The sequence below is a fragment of the Phragmites australis genome, chromosome 19 (genome assembly GCF_958298935.1).
Source record: "Phragmites australis chromosome 19, lpPhrAust1.1, whole genome shotgun sequence".
NCBI lineage: Eukaryota > Viridiplantae > Streptophyta > Magnoliopsida > Poales > Poaceae > Phragmites > Phragmites australis.
Genome location: NC_084939.1, coordinates 4,134,014 through 4,155,510, shown reverse-complemented (window position 1 = coordinate 4,155,510; position 21,497 = coordinate 4,134,014). Strand labels below are relative to the sequence as shown.

Genomic DNA, 21,497 nt, shown 5'->3' with positions numbered 1-21,497 from the left:
TGAGAATGCCAAATATCAATGTTATTATTAGAATATGAAGAATAGAAAATATTTGCAGAACTATCAAGAATGAAAATCCAGAACATGCCTCTGCAATCATAGCCTTTTCCTACAAATAGCCCACACATGGTCAGCACTACTTTATTTGACTCAAAGACTAACTTTATTCCTTGCCGACACAACATTAATCCACTGAGTATATTACAGGTCAAGGCAGACACAAACGACACATCCTTCAGGACTAGTGCAGTCACGTTTGCTGGTATCTCCGCCCGTCACAACCGCCACATGCACTTGGGTTTTGGTTGCCTTCTGCTACTCAAAGTGTCACCCCTTTGCCCTTACGATCGCATCATCTATTTACCTTGTGATCCAACCCACAACGGACGTAGCAGACAATCTCGGGTTTCTTTTTCTTCTTCTTCATAGCATTAGCCTTCGGCCCTGAATAATCAGGCTTGATCTTCTCTTTCTTCACATTCCTCTCAGGTTGGTTCTTATGCTCAATAAGGTTAGCTTGAGGGGTGCCTTCACCCTACCATAGCCTGCCTTGGACTTCTCCTCGACATTTATAGCAGCGATAAGCTCATTAAGAGTTAGTCGCTACTTTAAGTGCCGACGTGCAGTAACAAAGTCACGCCAAGAAGTAGCCAATTTGACAAGGATGATATTAACCTGAAAATTCTTAGAGAGGACACAACCATACTGGCTTAAGTCTCACACGATCAGCTGCAACTCATGGATATGTTCCATGGTTGATCTATCATCTCTCATCCGAAAGTTTAGGTAACTAGTCACCATGAAAGACTCATTGCCGTTGTCATTTTCAGTATACTTGTCATTCAGATCCGATCACACATTTTGTGCTTCCCTAAACCCCATGTAAACGTCGAAGAGTCTGTTCGATAGGACAGCCAAGAGACGTGCTAGGGCTGAGGCATTAGCCTTCTCCTAACGGGCCCTTAACGCATTGAGATGCGTACTTTCGACCTTGTCTTGCGTAGCTTCCCACGGAGGAGCGGGTGACTCTTCGGTAAGGACTTAGAAAAGTTCGAGCTCTATCAACCGTAGCCTTGTTCGGGCCTGCTAGCGCTTAAAGACGGTTCCATCGAAGCTTTTAGGCTTAATGGTGTCTGAGGACGATGGTGGTAGGGCAGAGGAGCTAAAACTAGCTATATCAGAAGCAATCCAATTTCTAGATTATTGTAAAATATGCGATAATATGGGCATTAATTTCATTCCACATATATAAACACAAGAGCATAGCACATGATCTTTGAACAAAATGATCGCAATACTGGAATAACAGTATCAGATATTATGTGAAAAACCATGAACTAGAAAGTAGGTGTGAAACATGTATAAAAGAGCTCAAAAAAATAAATAACAATTGGCCTTAGGACAATCAAGGTTCTGCTCACTAATTGTTCTATTGAATACATCATTGAATGGATAAATTGTAAAGTTCTCAACTAGTTATAAAACATGATCAGTGCCTTTAAGACAAATAATCTCATCATAAAGTGTGCTGTTGAACCGAACAGAAACCTTAGATTCTGGACATAACTAGTAAAGAGCTACTGAGATAGAGATAGAGACTGAACAGGAAGATTCAAATAAATATTCACAAAAGCAAAAGTGATAAATCAACTTTCTTATTAGAATCTAGTATGCTAAGTAAATTCTAAGTTAACAGCAGCACAACATCTAAGGTCAAATGTAACAAGTAGCTCCTTGGAGAACTGACTCAAGCAATAGCTAAAAATCATTGGATACTCTTTTTTTTCCCCCTTCCCCAAGCGATGTAGATTAAGCTGTAGTATTTACCATGTTTTGTTTTTCAGGTGGTTAATTGAACTGTAGTATTTACCAGGTAATTCACTTCCCTCACGTGCACGTAAACTATATAGCAGATATCTGAATTATTCGATATTCGTATCCATCAAAATACAAATATACATATCTGTATTCGTATTTGTTTCTGAAATAGATACTAAAATAGATCTATCCAAATTCGTTTTTGAGATTCGGATTCAAATATAGATATCCGAATTCGAGAGTGGAAATGGATATATTCGTATCCACCAATCAAGGAACCAAATTTCACTAAAGTTTTAGAAATTTCTGAGGTGAATGAAATTGATATATTCCGGCCCGATCAAATTGGATTAAATTTCAGTCAAATTTGACCAATAATTTAAATTTCTGACATAATTTTCTAAAAAATCGGTAATTCCAGTAAATTCCAAATGTGAACGAATTTTTACGCATTAAAATAAAAATCTTGTCGTTAAAAATATAGGATATTTACATACAACCTGATCGAATAGATATCCGAATACGAATTCATATTTGAACTATCCAATTCGTATTCAAGAATATTTAGATTTGTATTTAAATTCGAATTAAAATATAAATAGTAATATGAAAAATATACTATCCGATCCGTATATGATCTGTTTTCACCTGGTGTCTAGCACATACGTGTGGGGGCCCTGGCCGGCCGGCCGGCTACGTGCGACCGTGCCGCGTACGTCTCAAGGTCAAGGGTGTTGTCCATCACAGCAACCAGTGATCTCTCTTGCTTTCAATAATCCAAAGCAGATCAGGTCTAGCTTTGTGAGCTGGTCACCAGCAGTGATTAAAATTTTTGATGAAATTTTATGAATTTTAGAGGGAAATAAAATATTTAATTTTGGAATTCTTTTATGATATGTGGGACTCACAAAGCAGAGGATGAAAAATGATCGAAATTTCGTGAATTCCAGTCTTTTCGCCAATGAAAAAATAAATTATAAAACACAATTGAAATCCTTAAGCGTCTAAAATTTTTAAGTTTAGAAATAAAGTGACAGAAGGAAAAAGAGCATGCTGCAACAAAAGGAAACATTCAAAAATACCTGTGGGGAATATGTTAATTATTAATTAATTAATTGATTGTGACTTTTTATATTATAGCAGAGAGGAGGAGAAGAGAGTTCAATTTTAATTATAGATTATTTAATCATTTAGATGTATGGTGAAGATTGTTTGAATGGGCTATAACTCGCCTATTCTACCAGAGTATAGACTAACAAACACTCAAACAGCCAAAATAATATTTAAACTCACCGAAACGTTGTCGAATAGTTGAAAATGTGCTCTGTGCTCGCGGCGGCCGGCTGGACGTTGGCAATTCGGCTAACTTTGGCGGACGTCGGTGATTCGGCAAACTGCGCCGCCACCGTGTGTCCGTCCATGGCTCCGTGCGTATTCCCGAATTAGAGCTGAGAAACAAAGAAAGAAGTCGGGCCCTGCTGGCCTGCTAATCCTCAGCCGCGCGGCGTGCGCCTGTGCGTTTCCCTAGATGGCTCACGGATTGACCTGGTTGTCTTTTTAGAAGGGATGAAATTATATCAAAATTAAAATAGTAGCACAATACATCCTATGTTACAATATAAATCCTGTGAAAAGAAAATTTTACATCTAAATCCCTCAAGGTCATCTTCAGAGGGTCCGCAAGGTCGTCGTCGTCGCCGCCGGTTGAAACCGCCACCCCTTGACGTCTCGTAGCACCAAAGATTGGTTAGAACCCGAAGGCAAATCCCGCCCCGATGAAGAAGCATTAAAGTTTTTCGGCAACAAACGCATCACGTCTCGAACAAGGCTTGACCTGGTTGTCTGGTCACACATGAGATGATGAGAACCGAGAAAGAACCAATACCTTGTAACTGAATGGGCGCTGCTAATCCTTAACTAGTCGACAGGGCTGTGGGCTGTCGAGGCAGTTGGGCTACCGGCTGAATACACACTATATATATGACCTTTTTTTTTGTTGATAAAAATAGGTATTCAGCTGAATACCTTGAATCATTGTAGCTCCTCCCCAACCTGCATGCGTTTCCCGGGCCGGCATCAGTAAAACCAGGTTTGCTGTAATTTGATTGGCAACATTCATTTTATCTACAAGTAGGTGCTAATTACTCAGTAATTATATTTTACATGATTATCAGATTAAGCATGGCCAAACCTACCAACACACGGAAAATTACCTCATGAAGAAAGACAGCATCCGCAGAGTAGTAACACAAGCTTTAAATTGTCCACCAACCTTCTTTCAATTTCTTTCACGAGGAGATTTTCTTTTTTTTTCACTTTACAAATCTTTTTAAGAGAAATTGTTAGACATAAGAAAAAATAAGAATATAAACGAAGAGAAAAATCAGAAAGAGTAAGGAATATAGTTGGAGAGAGTCTACCTGCCTCCCATCTCACCACCAAGCTCAAAAATCTAGAGCAGAGAGAAAAAGAGGGAGATTCACATTGCATTGTGAGTTTGTGACAATCTCATCACCGCAGAGAAGGACGACGGAGATGTACACCGTGAAGGTGGGGGAGCCGACGCCGGCCGCTGACGGCAGGCCGTCGGCCGGGCCCGTCTACCAGAGCCTCTACGCCAAGGACGGCCTCATGCAGCTCCCACAGGAAATCCAGTCTCCCTGGGACTTCTTCAGGTCTGTTCATGGCGACAAGCTCTGTCTCGTTCTTCGACAGTGCATTTCTTAGCATTCATCTCATTATGTGCTAGTATTTTAGCTACAGGCTAATCTTTTCGTGGTCAATCACAAAGTCCCAGACTTTTTGAGATAATATTGTTCAAAATTCATTTTTTGGTGCTATTGCAATGGAGTACCCCAAGAACAGGATGCTCGGCCGGCGCCAAGTTACAGATGGCAAGGTGGTAAAATTAAATCTTGAGAGATTAATTTTTTCTATTTTTGACAGCAATGTTCTGATTTTATTTTGAGAGATCAAAATTTATTTTATTAGGCCGGTGATTATGTGTGGCATACCTATGAGGAGGTGTACCAGAAGGTCATGAGGATTGGATCAGCTATCAGAAGCTTCGGCGTTAAGCCGGTAAGCTTAGGATGTTGATGTGCCTGTGTATGTTGAGATTTTCTCTTGACAATGCATGCCAGCATGAGTACTAATTTACTAAAGTCGATGTGTATCTGTTTTTAGGAGGGGTCACTGTGGCATATATGGATCCAACTGTCCAGAATGGGTTATGGCCATGCAGGTGAACTCATTGTGTTTGTTAATTTCGGAATTCTTCAGTAGAGAAATCTGATATAAGCCTAAATTTTGTTGTGTGTTTTTGATTTTCTGCAGGCTTGCAACAGTCAGGGAATATGCTATGTGCCACTGTATGATACCCTTGGTAGGTTCTCCATGCTCATCACACTCACTGAGACATATATTGCATACCTATGTGCATGCACAAATATTCAGAGTTGCACATAAGAGTTAAAATGGATTTGTGAATATTCTGAGAGCGAAGACAAAGGTCTGTAAAAAAGAATTAGAATGAAGGAGGACATAATGACAACAGTCTGATTCTTTTTTCTCCTTTATAATGTGCTTCATAATTTAGTATTGTATTACTGACGGGTAAGGTGTAACACGATGCAGGAGCGAATGCAGTTGAATTCATCTTGGACCATGCTGAGATATCCATAGCCTTTGTCCAGGAGAGCAAGATAAAATCAGTAAGCCAAAACATTTACCTCCTCTGAACAGTATAATTACCTTCTGCACCATACTGATAAACATATGTCTGTGGTAAATGCTACACGTGTTTCAAATCTATATGTAATTATATGATCAGTTATTGCGTATATACAATAGATCTGGGCCTGAACCTACTGAATATCAGTGTCACACACCACTTTGTTTTACATCTGACAAGTTCTTGAATTTCGATTTTCAGATACTGGCCATAGTTCCCAAGTGTAAAGCCCACCTTAGAGGTTAGCTTGAACATAAAACTTTTAGCAATTAGCATGACTATCTTCAGTTTTATATGATTCATTTATGACTTGGTGCATCTTCAACCATTGTTAGTTTTGGAGACGTGACAAGTGAGCTCAAAAGGGAAGCAGAAAAATTGGGAGTATCTTGCTTTTCCTGGGAAGAATTTTCTTCAATGGTTAGTCTGAGTTTCTGTTAAACTTATTAATCAGTACCTAAAGAATTACTTGTCCATTAAGAATATCATGACATGTTGGAATGTGCTAATTTGAATAGGGAAAACATAACCACGAACTTCCCAAGAAACAAAAGTGTTGGAATATGTATCCTACCAGGCCCAGCAGCCCTGCCGAGCAGCCCTTTCCTAGCTTAGGATTTTGTGTATGGAATGTACAGCTGCAGCAATTGATCTCCTTCCTAGTTTAGAGAAGATTGATACCTTACCTTGTATAGCTAATTACTTCCTAGTATTAGCTCTCTGTACATCTATAAAAGCCATTCGGCTGCACAGGAATAATCAAGCTGAGCATTATCTCATCCTCTATTTCTTTCATGGTATCAGACTAGCTACGATTCTGCCACCCCTCTGCGCATCTCCCTGCACCCGCAAGACAGCAGCCGGCCAGGCCATCCACGGCACCCCACCATGGCCTCCCCCACCGCTTCCGCCCTCTCCACCATCAACGTGTGCACGCACATCCCCTTCTTGCTTGAGCTTCACCCGCCGAACTACTCTCGCTGGCGTGAATTGTTTCAAGTTCTTGTCGGCAAGTTCGATGCTAAGGGCCATCTCGATGGCTCCTTACCCAAGCCGGACTCCAAGGCGTCACCCAGCGACGCCATCACCAACTGGGAATCGACGGACTACGCTGTCCTCTCTCTCCTCTACGCATCCATCTCCGAAGAGATCCTCGCCATCGTCCTCGTACCCGGCGCATCCTCGCATGCTGTCTGGACCAGTCTGGAGGGACTGTCCCATGACAACAAGACAGCACACGCCCTCTCCCTCGAAGCAGAGTTCCGCAACTTTGCTCAAGGTGATCAGACGATCCTTGCCTACTCCCAGCGTTTGAAGTCCTTCGCTGACGCCCTCGCCGACCTTGGCCAACCGGTGTCTGAGGACACTCTTGTCCTCACCATGTTGCGCGGGCTGTCTGAGCCCTTCTGCAACATCGCCACTATCATCAAGACCAGGACGCCATTCCCCAAGTTCCTCGACGCCTGCTCCCTCCTCCTCCTTGAGGAGGCCGATCTCAAGATCACAACGTCTGGCCCTCCTACGGCTCTGGTGGCCACCACCAGCGCCAACCCACCCTGTGCCCAGGCCCGGCCCTGGGGGGGGGGGGGGGGCAAGCGGGGCAGCCACCCCGGGCCCCCAAATCCCACGGCCCATTAGGTATTTTATTCCCTGCTGCAAAGCTGCAATGCTGTGCTGCCTGTCGGTTGCCGCCTGGTGGTCTGCGTCTCAGCGTCTGCCGTCTGCGACTCTGCGAGACTGCGACGTGCCGGCGCCGCGCGGCACGCGCCCACGTCGGACCGGACACCCGACCTGCTAGCTGCTCTGCTCACTGCTGTGCACCTGGCGCGTGGCTCCTGCAGACTGCAGTCCTGCGGTCCTGCACTCCTGCCGCTTGCAACTTGCAAGTTGCAATTGCAAGACGCGGACGCAGACGCGGACGCCCATCGCCTAGCCCCAGTCCCCAGACCGCCAGACGCCCAGACGCCACGTCGCCACTCGCGTGTCGCCACTGTACTATACAATCACTCAATCAATCAATTACATGGATTTATTTCGATGATCAATTCTCAAAGTATACATATCAATTATTAATTTGTTTTAATTTTCAGCGGGAAGACGTCGAGAGTCGAGACGGTGGCTCGAGCTCGTCTAGTCATCTTAGTCGACGAATTGGTGATTGGGGACAACGGTGAGACGACAACTTGGCCTAATCGTTGAGATAATAACTTGTCTTAATCGTCTAGTTGGTGATCTTTGTAGTATTTCAACAACTAATGTATTTTCTTTTTAATTTTCAGCATGTTCTTGAATTATGTCTTCTAGAAAGTATGCATCTGGCAGCGAAAAAAGAAAAAAAAGGAAACGAGTAGATGAGTTGGTGGAATCACAAAAGGGAGCCATTGACAAATTTTTTAAGAGTAATACGAGCAGTTCAAAGAACTCGGATGAGTTGACGATAGCTGTTATGGAGGAACAACCTAATGATAATTCAGAAGACCAATGCCCTACAGAAGAAAATATAGATACCAATGGGGATAATAACAATGTGAGTGATCATGAGCATATATTTAATTCATCTGCTAGTGTTGATGAACAACCATTTTTTTCTATGGATATCTATGATCCACGAAATTGAGGTAATCTTGATAACAAAGCTAGAGACGTATTAGTTGAGAAGGGACCTATAAGAGAAGAGAATCTTAAATTCCCTTTAGATGGTAACTCAAGGCATTTTTCGTATGCTCATTATTCTAGAACAATGAGCAATGGAGAGGTACATGACAGAAAATAGTTGGTTTATTCTAAGCATGTTGATAAAGTGTTTTGCTTCTGTTGTAAGATTTTCAAATCTAACAATATCAAGAGTTCATTAGGAGATAATGGATTTAGAGATTGGAAGCATCTCAGCGAAAGGCTCAAAGAACATGAAACTAGTGTCGAGTATATTACTAGCATGAGGTCTTGGAATGAATTAAGTACTAGATTGAGAAAAAATGAAACAATTGACAAAGATTTCCAACAGGAAATCACAAAGGAGAAAGAACGGTTGAAGCAAGTTTTGTTTCGAATAGTTGCCATTGTTAAATATCTTGGTAAACGAAATTTGGCTTTTAGAGGATCTAGTGAGCAGCTTTACAATGATAACAATGGTAATTTCTTAGCTTATGTTGAGATGATTGCAGAATTTGATTTGGTAATGCAATACCACCTTAGGCGCATTCAAAAAAATGAAATTCATTATCATTATTTCAGTCACAAAATTCAGAATGAGTTGATTTCTCTTTTGGCTTCCAATGTTACAAATACTATCTTAAAGATTATCAAAGAGGCCAAATATTTCTCCATTATCCTTGATTGTATCCCTGATGTGAGTCATGAAGAACAAATGACTTTGATAGTTCGATGTGTTAATATGTCTAAGAGGAAAACAAAAATTGAGGAGTATTTTCTTGGGTTTTTGAAGGTGGATGACACATTTGGTTTGGGGCTTTTTAATGTATTGCTTGAGTCTATGAAGTCATTTGGTCTTAATATTGCTGATATAAGGGGTCAAGGATATGACAACGGTTCAAATATGAAAGGAAAACACCAGGGGGTACAAAAAAGGTTGCTTGATATCAATCCAAGAGCTTTGTATATGCCATGTGCTTGCCACAGTCTTAATCTCACTCTTTGTGACATGGCAAAATCATGTGTTAAAGCTATTTCATTTTTTGGTATTGTGCAACAAATATATGTATTGTTTTCTGGTTCTACCAAAAGATGGAAAGTATTACTTGATCATGTTCCAAGTTTGACTGTGAAATCATTAAGCAATACCCGTTGGGAGAGTCGAATCAACAGTGTTAAAGCAATTAGATATCAAGCTTCTCATCTAAGGTCAGCTTTGTCTGAGTTACATCAAGCTTGTGATATCGAACCCAAGGACAAGAGTGATGCAAAAAATTTATTCGATGTTCTTGGTAGCTTTGAGTTTATACTTGGCATGGTTATTTGGTATGATATTTTATTTGCTGTAAATACTGTGAGCAAGAAGTTGCAATCATCATCCATATGCATCGACTCTGCCTTGCACCAAATTGAAGGTATGGTTCAATACTTTGACAAGTACAGAAATGAAGGGTATGCATCTAGTTTGAACATTGCCAAAGACCTTGAATCTGAAATGGGTGTTGAGCCATCGTTTCCAGTAAAACATCGGGCTCTTAGGAAGAAACAATTTGATGAAATTGATTGCAATGAAGAAATACTGCAAGCCGAGAAGGCATTTGAAGTTAATTACTTTTTGGTCATGGTTGGTATGGCAACAACTTCATTGAAAAATAGATTTAAAGAATTCCAAGTGTTTCAAGGTATATTCGGGTTTTTACTGAGTTCAAACGCCTTGAAGTCACTGAATAATATTGAACTAACAGATTCCTGCACTAAATTTGCAAAAACTTTCTATCTGCATGGTTCATCTGATGTGGAGTTAAATGATCTAATATCTGAATTAAGGGTTATGCAATTGACTTTGCCGGATAGAACAATGTCTGCTATGGAGGTTTTTGAATTTGTTAGAGAAGTGGATTGCTATCCTAATGTTTCTATTGTTTATCGAATCTTATTTACTATACCTGTGACTGTGGCATCGGCTGAAAGAAGCTTTTCAAAGTTGAAGTTGAAGAACTATTTGGGTCAGTAATGTCTCAAGAAAGGCTAACTGGTTTGGCGACCTTATGTATTGAGAAGAATTTGCTAGATGAGATTGATATTGATACCATCATTAGTGACTTCGCTTCTGTAAATGTTAGAAGAAATTGTTTCAGATGATCTCCACAGGTAAAGTTACATTCATATGCTATTTTACTTTGTAACCTTAGCTACATTTATTGTCTCTAACATGTATAATCATATTCTTATATTTGTTTTAGATCTATGATAAGCTGGCTTCTATTTTCAAGTTGGGTGATGGAGTCGTGATTGCTAATCTTGGTGCTGAAAAATACGGAGACTTGACTCATAAGTATGTCTTTATTTTACCCTCTCATATAGTCATATACTCATATGTCTCGTCTGCATCTTATTTTATCTGTTTATGTTATTATGTACTGGGGCATGCTATTTTTTATATGATACATGTAACTGCTATTTTTTGATATATATATAATATAACATTATTCTTTTGAGCCACTGTACTATATAAATATTTCAAAATTTATATTTAATGGGGCCTCATTTTTAATCTCGCCCTGGGCCACCGAAATGTTAGGACCGGCCCTACCTGTGCCACCACCTCTGGCCATTCGACTGGCTATGGCACCGGGTTCAGGCGCTCCTCCTCCAACAGCAACGACGGCAAGAAGAACAAAGGCCGGAACAACCGTCGCGGTGGCGGCAACGGTAGCGGCCCTCGCAGCGGCAACATGGCACTGGCGCCCCCACCTTCCCCTGGCCCTGGGGCGCCATGCCACCAGTCTGGCCAGGTGCTGCCCTGGGCATTCTCAGCCCACGACCTACGGCGTCCAACGCCCAACACGCCTTCGCTGCACCAGGCATCTACGGCACCCCAACTGCACCATCATGGGATCAGGCCTCACTCATCCAGGCCATGAACGCCATGTCCATGCAACAGCAGGCACCTTGGTTTATGGATTCAGGTGCTTCCTCCCATCTGTCTGCCAACCCGAGTAACCTTTCCCACCTCTCTCCACCCCCCACTACCAGGCATCAGGTGGTTGTCGGTGATGGTTCTGTTCTTCCTATCACTGCTTCTGGCCGTGTTGACTTTCTCGCCGCCAGACCTCTCACTCTCTCTAACTTTTTGGTTTCGCCCAATCTTATTACCAATCTCATTTCTGTTCACAAGTTTACAACTGATAATCTTTGTTCCGTCGAATTTGACCCTTTTGGCCTCTCTGTGAAGGATCTCCGCACCAGGAACGTGATTCTGAGGTGCAATAGCTTCGGTGACCTGTATGCATTCTTTGCACCACCCGTCCACCGTCATCACGCCCTTAGCGTGCCTTCCATCACCACTTGGCACCAACATTTGGGTCATCTCGGCCACCAACCCCTTTCAAGTCTTCGCGCCAACAACGTCATCACCGCGTCTACAAATAAAATGGCACCACCTCTTTGTCATGAGTGCCAGCTTGGGCGACATGTTCACCTCAGATTTCATCCTTTTGTTTCTAGCACTAATGCTCCTTTTGAACTTCTTCATTGTGATCTGTGGACATCTCTTGTACCCAGTATTTCTGGTTACAAATATTATTTAGTGATGCTTGATGATTTCACACATTATTATTGGGTTTTTCCTCTCAAGTTAAAATCTGATACTCTACCTGTCATCCGTCACTTTCATTGTTATATCACTAACTAGTTCCACAGCACAATTCAGAGCATCAAGTGCGACAACAGCCGAGAGTTTGATAACAATGCCGCTCGTGCTTTCTTCCTCATGTGCGTTATCCAACCTCGCCTCTCATGCCCCTACACCTCTCAACAAAATGGTAAAGCTGAGCCAGCCATTCGTACCATTAATGATGTTCTTCGCTCAGTGCTTTTCTAGGCCTCCATGCTGCCAGCTTACTGGGTCGAGGCACTCCATACAGCCATACACCTTCTCAACAGACGTCCCACCAAGGCTCTTCCATCCACCACACCTTATCAAGTCTTATTCGATCATCCTCCCACATACAACCACCTATGAGTTTTTGGATGCCTCTGTTACCCTAACCTCTCTGCCACCACGCCACATAAACTTGCTCCTCGTTCCATGGCTTGTGTTTTTCTTGGTTACCTGGAGAATCACAAAGGATAGCACTGCCTAGATCTAACTACACATCACGTCATTGTTTCACGTCATGTGGTCTTTAATGAGGAGACTTTTCCCTTCGCATCATGTACGCCAGCCTTGCCTGGTACATATTCTATTTTTGATACAGATGAAGTGCCCCTGGTCACCCGCGCCTCAGCTGCTCCCTCGGCGGCCACCCAAGATGCAACTATTACCCTCGACACACCGCTCCCGGCCATCGACTCATCCTCAGCAGTAGACGACAGGCCAGCGGCCGCAGGCATCACCCACCTCGGCGACAGGAGCACTGTAGCCCCCCTAGCGACTTCGCTGCTCGTCTACAGCCGCCGCTCCCGCGCTCCTCCAATGGTGAACGACAGGATGGACGCCGCAGGCGACCGCCAACTCGGTGCCAGGAGGGTTGAGTCCTCCAGGGCGACTCCCCTCCTCGTCTACAGTCACCGCCCCTGCGTGTTGCCTGCAACTGATGACAGGGTGGCAACAGGTGGCGATGACTACCTCCGGAACACCAGCGGCCTGGCTCTCCTCGATAGCGGACTAGCCGGTGACTCCGTTCACCTCGGCGGCGTGCCAGAAGGCGGCCAGGACCGTCTCGGCCGTGGATCTGCAGGCGCCCCAATCCTCCTTGGTGGCGGACCTGCAATAAGCCTAGTGTAGGTCTCGATCCCAGTTGGATCTGGCACCGGTGACCCACTCTTGGCCAACTCGACACCGATCGCAGAACACCCGGACATCGGTGGACGCACGACTTGCATGGGCAGCCGCCTCGGTGATGGACGAACCGGCAGCTCCATCACGCTCGTCCTGCCGCCCATCACGGAGGTGGCCTCGATTGTTGGCGGTAGCCCAGCGGAGACAGGTTCTTTCCGCTTGGCCATGACCGACGGGAGCTCAGCGGCAGCGCCCTCGGGCGCAGGCGGGCCTACCAACACCTTGGGCGGCCATCACATGGTCACCCACGCCAAGGCACGTTAGCACCTCTTTAATCTTGCCATCACCGTCACCTCTATCTCTCCTGTACCGAAGACATACTGAGGCGCCCTCAACAATCCAAATTGGCGAAATGTGATGATTGATGAATTCACCGCCCTCTCCGCCAATAACACTTGGGATCTCAGCCCCATCACGCGCCAACATCACCTCCAGCAAGTGGATATTCCGCCACAAGTACAACTCCGACGGCACCCTTGCACGCTACAAGGCACGTTGGGTTCTTCGTGGTTTCTCCCAGCAGCCCGGCATTGACTATGATGAGACGTTCAACCTCGTCGTTAAACCGACCACTATCCGCATGGTGCTCTCCCTCGCCATCTGCAACAACTGGCCCATCCACCAGCTCAACGTCAAGAACACCTTCCTCAACAGCAAACTTGAGGAGACGGTCTTCTGCTAGTAGCCCTCCAGCTTCGTCGACGCTGACACTCCAAACCACGTCTGTCGGCTCAACAGATCGCTGCAAGATGGACTCTTCCCTCTTTGTCTACCACAGCGGGACCGACATCACCTACCTCCTGCTGTACGTCGACGACATCATCCTAACAGCATCAAGCACGACCCTGCTCCAGCGGATCATCACTGCCCTTCGCAATGAATTCATGACGACTGACTTGGGTGACCTCCACTATTTCCTCAGCATCTTTGCGCATCGGGACTCCCGCGTCATTTTTCTCTCTCAAGAAAAATATGCCGCAAAAATTCTTCAGCGAGCCAACATGTCTACATGCAACTTGCGCGCCACACCGATTGAAGCACGCCCCAAGCTGGCTGCTGCCGCTGGCACCCCGGTATCCAACCCGACACTATACCGCAGCCTTGTAGGAGCTCTCCAGTACCTCACCTTCACCCGTCCTGACATTACGCATGTTGTTCTGCAGGTCTGTCTGCACATGCATGATCCGCGGGAACAACACTTCCTATTGATCAAGCGCATCTTGAGGTACATCAAGGGAACAATCAACCACAGTCTGCAACTCTCTTGTAGCTCCTCCCACGATCTCGTTGTCTACTCCGACGCCGACTGGGCGGGCTGCCCTGACACTCGCAAGTCTACTTCGGGCTATTGCGTCTTCCTCGACGACAACCTGATCTCTTGGTCTTCCAAGCACCAGCACACCGTCTCCAGGTCTAGTGCTGAGGCCGAATATCGAGCTGTCGCTAACGCCATCGCCGAAGCTTGCTGGCTACACCAACTCCTTGTCGAGATCCTTCGCCCATTGACCAAGGCCACCATCGTCTACTGTGACAACATCAGCGCCGTATATCTCTCCACAAACCCAGTCCAGCATCAACGGACTAAACATGTGGAGATCGACCTACACTTCATGCGCGAACGAGTGGCCCACAGTGACGTCCGCGTTCTACATGTCCCAACAACCCTTCAGTACTCGGATATCTTCATCAAGGGTTTGCCTACCGTGGTGTTCCAGGACTTCCGCTCCAGTCTCAACATCCGCGAGGCTCCAAGTTGACATTGCGGGAGGCTGTTGGAATATCTATCCTACCAGGCCCAGTAGCCCTGCCGAGCAGCCCTTTCCTAGCTTAGGATTGTATGTATGGAATGTACAGCTGCAGCAATTGATCTCCTTCCTAGTTTAGAGAAGATTGATTCCTTACCTTGTATAGCTAATTACTTCCTAGTATTAGATCTCTGTACATCTATAAAAGCCATTTGGCTGCACAGGAATAATCAAGCTGAGCATTATCCCATCCTCTATTTCTTTCAAAAAGGATGAAATTTGTACAATCATGTATACCAGTGGAACAACTGGAGATCCAAAGGGTGTGATAATCACAAACAGGGCTATCATTGCTGGCGTTACGACCACAGAACACCTTCTCAAAGAGACAGATAAAGTGGTAAATCTCTTATCTTCTTTTTCATCTGTATAACACCAGATTCCGTACTACATGTAAGCTACTAGTGCTAATTTCTTCAAAAAGCTACTAGTGCTAGTTTCTTCAAAAAACTACTAGTGCTAGTGTTCTCAATATTCATTAACTGCAGTTTCGGACTTGTTTTTGCATCAAACACACGCAGTGGTTAAAACAAGTTGTGAAAGATCGATCATGGTTTGCTCATTGATCTCTTTCCCTAATTCCGGTGATGTTCACTTGATGATCCTATATTCATGCAGGTGACTAAAGATGATTCATACTTTTCCTACCTTCCATTAGCTCACTTATTTGATCAAGCAATTGAGAACTACTGCATCTCTAAAGGAGCCTCCATCGGATTCTGGCAAGGGGTATGAACTACATGTCACAAGTGAAATAATTCTGTGATTTTCTTCTAAATAAATAATTCTGTGGCGGCTGTTCTCTTTTACTAACTGAGATGTAATTTTTTTTAACAGGACATTAGATATCTGATGGAGGATGTGCAAGTGATGAAACCGACAATATTTTGTGGTGTTCCTCGTGTTTACGATCCTATATACACATGTTTAATGCAAAACCAAAAAAAACTTTATTGTTCTCAATTTGAACCTCATTTCATGCATAGTCATAATATGTGGGCCTCATTAATTGAAGGTATCAACCTCAAAATTCAGTCTGGAGGGATGATAGCCAAACACCTTTTTCAGTATGCTTACAACTAGTAAGTAATATAGGATTGAATGAAGAAAGAATATTTAATTCCTTCCATGTCTACATTTCTAGTATAATTAAACAGTCAAATCATCGTCAGCGAACTTGCCAATATGAGGAAAGGGCTGAAACAGCATGAAGCATCACCGTTTTTTGACAGGATAGTTTTCAGCAAAGTGTAACATTCTCGGACTCTTTCTTTTTCGATGGCTTCTATTAGCATACCTCTGAAACATTTATGTTGTTGCTGGAACAGCTAAAGGAAGGACTTGGAGGCCGTATACATCTCATGCTAGCAGGAGCAGCACCTTTGCCAAGGCAAGTTCATGCGGGTAACCAGCTGCAGTGTATTTGTACAAGGATACTGTACATGCGGGTGGAAACGACTTTTCACAGGCGTTTGGTGCACCCGCCTGTGACAGAAGGCCTGTGGAAATCGACGATTTTCACAGGCGCAAAAGCGACCGCCTGTGGAAATCGATTTCCACAAGCGGTTCCTAATGTCAACCGCCTGTGGAATTAGATTTCCACAGGCGGTTGTCTTAATAAACCGCCTATGGAAATAATTTGCCACATGCGGTTCTTTATATCAACTGCATGTGGAAATCAATTTTCACTGGCGGTCCACATTAGCTACCGCCTTAGATATAAAGATTTTCACAGGCGGTTCCGTATGAGAACCGCCTGTGGTATGTATTTATTTCAAAAAAATAATTAGAATATATTTTATTCCATCCAGATTTCATACAGTTTCAATAACAATATGAATAGCATCACATATTTCAACATTTAACACAAGTACAACAATATTTACAACATCACAAGCCTATATAGCTAAGAGTCGCTCTCCCACACACAAAGTCTCGGATGACTAGCTAATTCGCCTCCGCGATCAAAGAATCTACCATTCTTGTGGATGACTTCGTGCATAATAAACCGGCACATGTCACGTTGGACGTTTTGGATTTCTTTGTCGGTGAGAGCTTGGTTGGCGCATTGGATCATCCTTGCCTGGTTTGAAAACACAACTAAAAGAGTTAAAACACTACTGACAACGGAAACATAACCAAATAAGAATGTGCAGGCGCAATGATGACTTACGTCCTCAGGGTTCGTTGATGACTTACGTCCTCAGGGTTCGTTGTGTACCTCCCGTTTATCCTAAGAAATTCGCAAACATAGTATCCAAAAAGAACGGTATTGAAACCTTGCTGTGGCACTACAAATAAAAACGCAACGTATTCGTTAGTTCAATAAAACTCTTCGTCATTAATAGTGGGATACAAGAATTAGAAGTTGTGTTATTACCGGAAAATGTGTACGGACCGTCATCGCATCCGGCTTGTCCGTATCGTGTATCCCACCTTTCGTTACGTACCACTTGTAGGCCCTATTCGAATGCCAACAAATAATTATCAATTCATAAATAATGTATAAGAATTTTAAGTATGGGGGATTTTCTTTACCTTTGTATAACGTCAATGAAATCTTGGTAGGATTTTTGTTGGAAATCGGCAGAATCAAGGACCACGAGTCTGCTCGACTTCGGCATCAGCATTATACAAATATAGTGATCGCTACATGAATACTTATGTTAGATTCTTGATCGATCAACTAAGTTGAACACTTATGTTAGATTCATAACGTATCACACTTACTTAAAGTTATAGGGAGCGAAGATGCAGTCCTTGTCCTGCATTTCTAGCATAGTCCTTCCTATGTAGGTTGACATTTCGAGCCTTTTTGTTTTGGTTGCTTCTTTTATGACCCGTGCTTTATCCTTTTTACTCTTCCCCTTAATCCTAGGGTCATCAGTCCTTATGTTCATGACCATGTTGGGCTGGGAAATTCGTTGCGGATCAATGAATCCGACAAGCCTCTTCAACTTATCCGCATCGTTAAATTGTATCCTACAGAATAAATCAATAGTCATTAGCTTCTATAGCATATATTGGTACATATATGAACATAGGGGTAGATTGTTGGCACTTACAGGCACCACACGCTTATGAGATTGACGTCAAGTTTGTCGAGGCGGAACAAAGTGTGCATGTCCTTGAAATCCAACATGAGGTAGTTGTCTCCGCTTAGATAAATGATAACGGGGACAGAAGCAGTGATTATGGAGAGCCCCGCGCGACATGCCCTCATGTACCATTCGTGGAATTTTCTCATCTCCCACGAACCTTCCTGGAGTTGAAATGATGGCAGAAATGGCTTGCCATGCTCATATTTTCGGGAACATCCAGTGTAGGCACGAAATCTATCTGTGAGGTACTTAATGCTTTGACGATCTCTTTCGTGAGATTGCCCTTCGCTGGAGATTCCTGAGCGGATGATGCCTTTGGTTTTGACGAGGACAGAAGCCACCTCTTCATCGGATCAGGTAGATCAATCTTCTCATATGGTGTAATCATTGTAGGAACTCTCCGATGCTCACGTGATGGATGTGCCGGAGGCGGAGACGCCGGAGTCAGAGACGCTGGAGGCGGGGTGCCTGAGTTGTAGACGGTGAAGCATGATGCAAAGTTGCCTGCGAGGGAGATACCGGGCGCGGGGGCGACGGTGCCTGAGGCGGAGAGGGTTGGCGCGGGGGCTGAGGTGCCTGAGGCGGAGTGGGTTGGCTCTGGGGCTGAGGTGCCTGAGGCGGAGTGGGTTGGCTCTGGGGCAGAGGTGCTGGGAGCTGGGACAGGCGTGACGCTGGCGATTGTGACTTTTGACAGCTCAATATGATATCCCGTCTGGGCCACAAAATGAAGTTTCCAACAGCCTCATCGAGAATCTCAATACCCTCAGGTGTGCTGATTTCAAGCTTGTACTTCATGAAAATTGGCTGCACCAAGTCCACTTGTACCTTGGCGTAACCGGCCGGAATATCTTGACTGTGAAACACACGGCCTGGAATGGCCTGGCCAGTGGCAGCCTCGACAGTGAAGTCTCCCTTGCCGACCGAAATATGAAGAATGCAAGGGGTAGCCTCTTTGATTTCATCCACATGATATCTCTGGCTATCGAAATGTGTGGACCCGACACTGCTCCAAAATCCTGGGCTGGTTGGTTGCTCTATCAGCATTAATGCCGCCCTTTCCTTCTCCTTTTCATTCCACATCTTCATGAATTCGACCTTAACCTTTTCTTGTATCTGTTCCTCTAGGGTCTTCTTATATCTATTATGTGTCTTGTACTGGCCCGCATCGTTTGGGAACCCATGCTTCCAGCCCACTTTTGATCCGATGCCTCGAGTGCGACCCGGGTGTTCTTTGTTCCCTAGGGCCTTGGTAAGCAGGTCATTCTCCCTGTCGGGCTCTAGAGACCCTTCCTTAGCAAGCCCTTGGATGGTCTGGGTCATCTCCATGGTCTCGGGGCTATTGAAGGCTAAGTCCCCAGACTCGGTTCGTTGTGACCGAGCGTAGACCCAGTTCCTGCTTCGCTAGTCACAGTTTTCTAAAGGGTTGGGTTTCCCAGCCCGGGCAGCCTCTTCTTCTTGCCTCCTCCACTCAGGAATTTTGGGGGCGTACCCAGATGAGCCCAGGTGATGGTGGCGCTTATTCTTCTTCGCAAGTTGCTTGAACGATTCACCCAGTTTGATGGCATCAGGTGTGGTTTTCTGCCTAACAAACTCTGCCCATTGCTCTGGTGTAATCTTTCCGTATTTATTAAAGGGTACGAGATTTTTCTTCACAAATTCCTTGTTGAGCTCACTCTTCCAACCCCAGAAGCTTTTTCCCATAGTTTTCAATGCATTCTGTTTGGCTGCTTCCTCTATTCCCGAGGGGAATCGGATGGTTTTCTGCAATGTTGCCCATAGGAACTCCTTCGTCTCATCCGACACCAACCGCCAATCAGTTACAGTGATTGGGATGTACTCCTTGATAAGGAATCCGCAACTGTTGCAGAATTTGGCGCAGGCCTCACGAGGTGCAATAGGCTCCCCTTCAACACCGACCTGTGTTATTGTATAAATGCCGGACGGCAACTTGTTTTTGCTACGCTCGCCCCTTCTTCATTTCAGCGTCGGCCCAGAGGGACCCGAAGTTTCGGGCACAGATGTAGCGGTGGGTTGTGGTGCAGAATGTTGTGGCGCAGATGATCGACGTGAAGATCTTTGCACCCTCACCCTCTAGAGAGAAAAAAAGAGAGTTGACATCAACATAAGATATTCCTCCATTTAAGAAGTATAAAATGTATTGACTCAACTAAATACCTCTTCGGCGGGATCGTACTCGTTGTCACTTTCCACAGGCGGTTTCTTAAGTCAACCGTCTGTGGAAACCTGTGAAATGTTTTTTTTCTTGTTTGGGAAATACTATTCTATTACATATTAAAGCATCTTAAATATTCTATTACATATTAAAGCATCTTAAATATTCTATTACATATTAAAGCATCTTAAATGCATACAAGTCCTTAATACAAATTAAAGCTTATCCTAATTGTATACAAATTTCAAGGTTCTATCACATTGGAAAATAATTCGCATAACATAGCACTATTTTCCTTGAACTGTTATCCCTACACCATCCAGACGCATGTACGACATCACAGATCTATCGAGGGTTGCTTCTACAAGTTTGATCTTTTCTGGATCTCCAAAAGGTGGCACGTCGTCGAAATGATTGTATTCTTCCGCATCCTCCACATTCTCGACTCGACAATTCTTTGTTTTCCGGCAACAACTACGTGCTTCTTTTCATTCGCAGGGTCGATTATATAGAAAACTTGTGCGACGTGATCAGCGAGTACCCACGGGTCATCTTTGTGGCCTACAATGCTGAGGTCGACAATTGTGAAGCCGTAGTTGTCCACCGCCACGCCATTTGGGTGTTTGACCCATTTGCACCGAAAGACGGGGATCTGCAGATTCACTCCATAGTCGAGTTCCTAGATTTCTTCTACGAACCCATAGTAGGTGACCTTTTCCCCTGTTGTGTCATAGGTTTCTGTTCGAACACCGCTCTTTTGGGTCGTGCTCTTCTTGTCTTTTGCTTTGGTATAAAACGTGTACCCATTAATGTCATACGCTTGCCATGACGTAACTAAACTTGATGGGCCACAAGCCAACATTTTCACATTTTTTTATCTAGAGATTCACCGTCCAGAAGGTTTTGGTTCTTGAACCATGTGGCGAAGCGACGCTTGTGCTCTTTCAAGATCCAATCATACGAGCGGCCTTGATTTTTTGTGTGGAGCTCATTTAGGTGTTGCTCGACGTACAGTGCCACTAACTGGATCTGCTGCAATATGGTGAAATGTGCTTCTTCCACTGCTTTGTAATCATGATCGATGAATCTTTTCTTTCCTTTGGTCCCTCTCCCAGACAACCTCCCCTCATGTCGAGATACAGGTACACCAATCGGATTAGAATCTTTTATGTAATCGATGCAACACTCAACGACTTCCTCGGTATTGTAGCCCTCGATCATGGAACCCTCTGGGTGAGCACGATTCTGTACATAGCCCTTGAGAATACCCATGTACCGCTCAAACGCATACATATGATGTAAGAATACAGGGCCCAATGCAATTATCTCATTCACGATGTGAACCAAGAGGTGTACCATGATATCGACAAAG

At 44.2% G+C, this 21,497-nt stretch overlaps 1 protein-coding gene across 1 annotated transcript; it reads left to right on the top strand.

The window, feature by feature from the left end:
* Positions 1-13,795: 13,795 nt before the first annotated feature.
* On the top strand, positions 13,796-14,803 carry LOC133901077 (uncharacterized mitochondrial protein AtMg00810-like). The gene has a single exon (XM_062342372.1). It carries the CDS (start codon positions 13,796-13,798, stop codon positions 14,801-14,803), a length of 1,008 nt encoding a protein of 335 aa, XP_062198356.1.
* The last annotated feature ends 6,694 nt before the right edge of the window (positions 14,804-21,497 follow it).

Bases quoted from the DNA above. Each gene is read 5' to 3' on its own strand.
- LOC133901077 (XM_062342372.1), top strand. From the start codon at position 13,796: ATGGACTCTTCCCTCTTTGTCTACCACAGCGGGACCGACATCACCTAC.